The 5,765-nt window shown below is 43.5% G+C and overlaps 1 protein-coding gene across 3 annotated transcripts in view; it reads right to left on the reverse strand.

The window, feature by feature from the left end:
• LOC109531017 (MAM domain-containing glycosylphosphatidylinositol anchor protein 2) overlaps positions 1–5,765 on the reverse strand; it is a 102,836-nt gene that overhangs the window by 7,315 nt on the left and 89,756 nt on the right. For all 3 annotated transcript variants that reach the window (XM_019895027.1, XM_019895025.1, XM_019895026.1), the window contains exons 14-15: positions 2,688–2,708; positions 1,062–1,217 (exon numbers count right to left, since the gene is read on the reverse strand). In XM_019895027.1, coding sequence (XP_019750586.1) covers positions 1,062–1,217; positions 2,688–2,708 — 177 coding nt within the window. The remainder of the gene's footprint in view (positions 1–1,061; positions 1,218–2,687; positions 2,709–5,765) is intronic.

The following is a 5,765-nucleotide window of genomic DNA, read 5'->3' on the forward strand; positions in this document are numbered from 1 at the left end:
GACAGCCAAAAATCTAATGGAATATCTCTCCGGGCTGAATCGCAGATAATTATTCTCAAAGAGGAACGGGGGCCAGTAATGAAATGCTGGACATTTTGAGACCATTAGGTGATTAGAGCTGATGCATTATTTACTGCTTCAGCTGCTGCCCCTGCTGCTGGAGTTGCACAGAATTCCGATCAGCGCACATTCTCAATTGTTTTTATCCTGTATTCATCTCGACTATTGGATACCTCACGACGAACGAGACGCATGCAAAACACCGCGCTTGGTAACCGAGGTAACCGCGGCGAGAGAGGCGTGCAAGCTGTTTTGTGTTGCGTCGAGCAAATTGGTTTTTTTTTTTTTTTTTTAATAGAGGCATGTTTGTCCGGGAAAAAAAAAAGCATTTAAATTAATCATATCCGTCAATGCTAATTTTATATCTCGCCAAATAAAATCACAAAAACTGCAGTGGAACCGCAATTCTCCAGCAGCTTAAAGTGCGTAAAATTCAGTTCCATCCAAAATATGTCTTCAATTTTTATGATCTTTTTGCAATATAATTACTTACCGCAATGCATTGGCATGTGGGAAAGGACCGCTAGCCAGCGATATACCGTATTTTCCGCATATTAAAGCGCTTCAGAGTATAAGGCGCACTTTTAATGAATGGCCTATTTTAAAACTGTTTTCAAATATAGGGCGCACCGCATTATAAGGCCTACAGAATAGAAGCGACAATAGTGGCCGCGGTTGTGTTATGCATCCACTAGATGGAGCTACGCTAAAGGAAATACAATCCAATACAGCTTTATTTATGTGGCGCTTTCATAATCGCTGCAGCTGTAACAAAGCGCTTTACAGAACATTTAAAATACTACGTCCAAGAAATCAGAATATTGATCCATATATAGAAATGGCTAACTTTTTTTTTTCTTAATGCCATGCCAGTCAATCATGTTAAAAGAGCACATTTGACTCTGGAATTTAAAAATTCCCAATCCACTTGCCCTCAATGTTTACAATTTTCACAATCCGAACAGCAAAAACCTGCTCGAGGTGGCGGAGGTCGAACTCACCCTGCTTGGAGCCGGCGCGGTCGCCGCTGGGCCCCGTGTTGGGCGTGTACTTGGTGTCGCGGGTGGCGGCGCTGTGCCGCGTCCAATCAAAGTCGTCGTTCTTGTCTTGGGTGAACAAGCAGATGGGCTCCTCCTCGAAGCTGCAGTGGAACTCTCCTGACGAGAGTCACAGACGTACAGTCACGTGCGTGCGCTAAGTTGAAATTGGGTGAAAATACTTGGAGCGTAGGGGGGGGCAGAGTAGGTGCATCATGAGATAATGCTAAGTCGCGTGTTGGGTAATGAAGAGATGCATGTGCAGAAGAAGTAGCCCACGAGGTGCAACCGAGACGGCGGCGCAGTCGGAACCTCTGCTTAACGTGTGCAAAGAAACAAAGTTAAACGGCCAACCGGAGGATACGCCGTTGCCCCGGTGGTGTCTTCAAAAAGTATCAGCATTTTGCATTCAGTATGCCGGGCTGCTAAATATTCATTGATTTATTAAAACGTAGCTCATAGCCATTTGCTGAGTCACGACCTCCAGCGAAGCGGCGTGGGCAGCGAGCTCGTCAGGTGAGTTGCGTGGGCGCGCCGAGGAAGAGGAAAGCCGAAAGAGGTCGGGCGCTAGGTCGGGAGGATGCAGGAACCTCTCGCACCTGCTCGTGGGCGCGCTGTTTTTGAAAATGAAGGTCAAGCTCCAGGAGCGGTGTTTTCTTTTTCCCGCAGGTGTTTGGATTGGACGAAGAGTGATGGAGAAAGATGAATAATATTTATCCGTCCACTCGTCGGTTTATTATCGCAGCGTTTTTCTCAACTTAAGTCAGACAAGGAACATATTCAAAGTCATCGTGGCTCATTTGTACAACAACCGGGATAGGTCACAAGAATAACTGAGCATTTAATTGGCTCAAAGACAACATAGGGAGGGAGTTAGTTGTCAGTTAATTTCGTTGGTATGCATTTTTTTTTCCCCCGTTGTGTATAAAATAATTATTTACAGCAAACTATCACGTCATGTAGTTTGAGATAAATTTGAAAGAAGAAGAACGAAACAGGAAGTCCTGTATTTCTGCACAGGCTACTTTTTGTTGAAAATTACCGAACGCCATCCTCTGCTATCCTGCTTTTTATGCTTACAGAAAGTGACGCCTATGAGTTCCCTTTTATGATGTGGAAAAAAAAAGATTTTTTTGTTGTTGTTGTTTTTTTTTTAACTGTAGATAATGTTGTGAGTTTAAAGACCATTTTAAAAAGTGCCGATAAAAACATGCCTCGGGAGTGTTTAAATAGGATATTTCTACATCATGGATTTCATACGCTTCATTGTTTGAAGCAGTTCGAGATGAAAGAGGGAGAGAATCAAATTTTCATTTCAGGAGTGGATCAGAGTGCGCATGACGTCAGACACGTCTGCGACAAGCTAAGTTTGAAAGTAACCGGAGATTACTTCAGGATTATTAAAGCGGCGTCTGAGAGGAAATGCGTTTGTCGTTTCTTGCGAGCATACATCTTGTGAGGAAAAAAAAAAAACAGGCCATATAAATATCAATAAATATTCCCGGCGGTGCTGTGTGGCTCCGCTCTCTCAATCACTTCAAGTGTGTGATTACTTTGGACATGTGATAATGTGCGAGGCTTCATACTTACTTAGGTGAGGGTTGATGGGAGCTGCGGAAGACAGAAGCAAACGAAAGGCATTTAGGAAAAGCGGTTCGTAGACTTTGACTCCTCACACAAACACAAACCTCGTAAGTTGGGGCATTTCGAGATCAAGATACCATTGTACTGTCTTTCCAAAGGGGAACGAAAAACGTTTGTATGCCAGTCCGAATGACCGTAATAGGATTTTTCTCTTTCTCAGAAATGCTTTTAGTGGCATTGCCGCTTCTCCTGTCCAAGGTGACTCCCATTTGGAACGCTAAGCCCATTTCATACTTCCCTTAAAATGTCAAAATGAACCACCATTGCCTCCGCTAATCAAATTAAATCCCTCATCCGCTCCTTCCTTGTCCCTGACTCCATGGTTAACATTGCCAGTGTCACAAAGGTAGAGACAACTCTCCCGGTTAGTTTTCCTGCACTTATTTTAAAAAAAAAAAAAAAAAAGTGTTTTCCAAGCAGAGTAAACAGCATTTAACCTGCCAGGAAGATTCATGAGCATTTTCCAATGATCGATGGCTGACCGGCCTAATAGATGTGATGCAGCAGCTCAAGCACAAAAACTATGTAGCCGCATGATTTATGGACGCTTCCCAGCCACTAAAGGGGAAAGGAGGGATGGGTGGGGATTGATTAGAATCCAAACAATTAAAGCCAGTAATAACAAATCATCCCGACAAAGGAAAAAAGTTCTCCTGAAGCATGTAGGCACACAGCATGGAGATATTATATTATAAGTGTCCAGTCAGCGTGCTTATGCCGCAACTGTGGGCGTGTGCTCGCCATATAACTGCTCTAATCATTTTTCTTCTTTTTTTTTATGTTGCCAATCCAAAACAACAGTAGAGTGCGCAGGATGAATAGCACTGCAGCATCGCAAGTGTGTGCGCTTGAATGCGGTTAGCGCCGCAAAAAAAAAAAAAAAAAAAACATTCAATGACCACTCAGCGCCCCAGGCCTCCTTTCCCCATACCTTCGCCTCCCTTCTGTCTTTCACGAGCATCCTCACAGACAATATGTTTTGTTGTCATGTCTTAGTATTTATGTTCTTCTTCTTGTCGCTACCTGCGGCTCGCTCGCCATTTGGTATGGTCCGCATGAATGTGTCTGCTCAGGCAATGCGTCTTCTCCCACTGAGGAAATCAAGTCGAGGGAGCCCAGAGGCTACTTTGCTGCTACTTTGCACATACTCACACACCCACAAAGAGGATTTTAATTTGCAATTTAACGCGGGGAACTATATCGGACAAGTGAAAACAAACTAGGACTGTTGATGCAACTATTTCACACGATGCGCTGTTTAAAATGGAGGACTAAGAGCCTCGGCAAGATGATTGATGATGAAATGGAGACGCTCGCCAACGCAAATATTCTGCGATGCTTTCACACGCTGTGGCAAGACAATCCCCCCCCCCCCCAAAAAGTGATACAAAAAAGCTCAGCGTTTGACTGAACCACTGCTTGGGAGTTAAAAAAAAAAAAAAAGTACAAACAGTGGTGCCTTGAGATATGTAACTCAAAACACTCGTGTTCATTTCTAATCATCTCTCCCCATTGAGATGAATGCAAGTGCCATTAATCCGTTTTCACATTTCCCTCAAAACAAACAAAAAAGTCAAAAAGCACCATCGACTATTGATAACCGTTGCTAATGTTGCAGTATAGTCATAATGTCATATTTTTTTAATGATTTAGTTGTTGATTTAGTACTCTCGAGTCTTATCTTGGTCAATGACTTCAGAACTGCATCGAGACAATAGTTATTTCTTGGAGTCCAAGCACACAATGGTCCTCCAGTGCGCAATTAGTGAATCAAATGTCATTCTTTGGCTGGTAAAGAGCGAACATGACGTGCAAAAGCTTTCTAGAAAGCATATTTTAACACTCGCCTTCCCACGAAACAGCAATTACGATTCTGAGAATCAACTTGTCCAAATACAGTAATGCGCACGTCCACTCGTGCGTGGAGTTCACTCCTGAATCGGCAGCACGCAGGAGGCATGTGGAGGTATATGTGCTTTTAATTTACCGCTGCGCGCGCTCAAGCGATTGGTCTCGGAAAATGAATCATTGCATTGACCTTAACCAAAAAAAAAAAAAAAAAATTCTGATTGGGTGGATGAATTTATGCAATTAATACGTCTTTACAGGTGTTTTATGATGTCAGAAACGCAAGAGGGAATAATCATTTCAAGCTTCAGAACGGGAAAAGGATTGATGTCGTTCGCGGACACTAAATTGTTTTCACTTTCTTTCATTGTTGTATTCTCAATTTCGATGTTTAGATCAGCCAGAGTTTTGATGGAGCTTTATGCTGCCGATTCTGGTTCCGTGAGTGAGATTGGCCCAGACCGATCCCCCCCCCCCCAACGACCCCCACTTTAGAGCTGCTCACTGAACAAAAACCCCGCTGCAGTATTTCTGAGAGCATTATGCTGAGCTGTGTAGCCTTGCGCTGCAGCCGCCCCAGTGTAAACAAACGGCTTAAATATGTACTCCTCCTTCCAGGATGTCGTCTGAGCAGGTGCTGAGTTAGTCATTGTGCGGCGGTGACACAGCCATCCATCAAGGCTCCAGCTGGGGACGCCGTAACTACTTTTCTTTTCTCCCCCAAAAAGCTTTCTCCGAGCTTGTTGAAGCCGAATCGAAACGGCGCTCCCAAGATATGGACTGTACGTCATGTAGTTACGGTCTTATAAGGTGACGATCCTTCCATGAAAAAACGTGAACCAAAACGTGACGTTAAAACCAACGTACATAATGAACTTTAATTTTTGGCATACCGTTACACCCCTAAAAAACAAACATATATATATATATATATATATATATATATATATATACATTTCAGACTGATAAGTTTGACGAGAGGTATTGGGGAGGCCACTGTGAATTTCTAATCTCTTTGGCAACACAATGAAGGCAGAGTGCCATCCCAGTGTAAAACATTCAAGAGAATGTGGCACTGCAGGAAAGTTCCGTCAAGTGGCCTGGGAGACACACGCACACACACACACACACACACACACACACACACACACACACACACACACACACAGACAGAGC

The sequence above is a fragment of the Hippocampus comes genome, unplaced genomic scaffold (assembly GCF_001891065.2).
Source record: "Hippocampus comes isolate QL1 unplaced genomic scaffold, H_comes_QL1_v1.1 scaffold8, whole genome shotgun sequence".
In the NCBI taxonomy this organism is placed as follows: domain Eukaryota; kingdom Metazoa; phylum Chordata; class Actinopteri; order Syngnathiformes; family Syngnathidae; genus Hippocampus; species Hippocampus comes.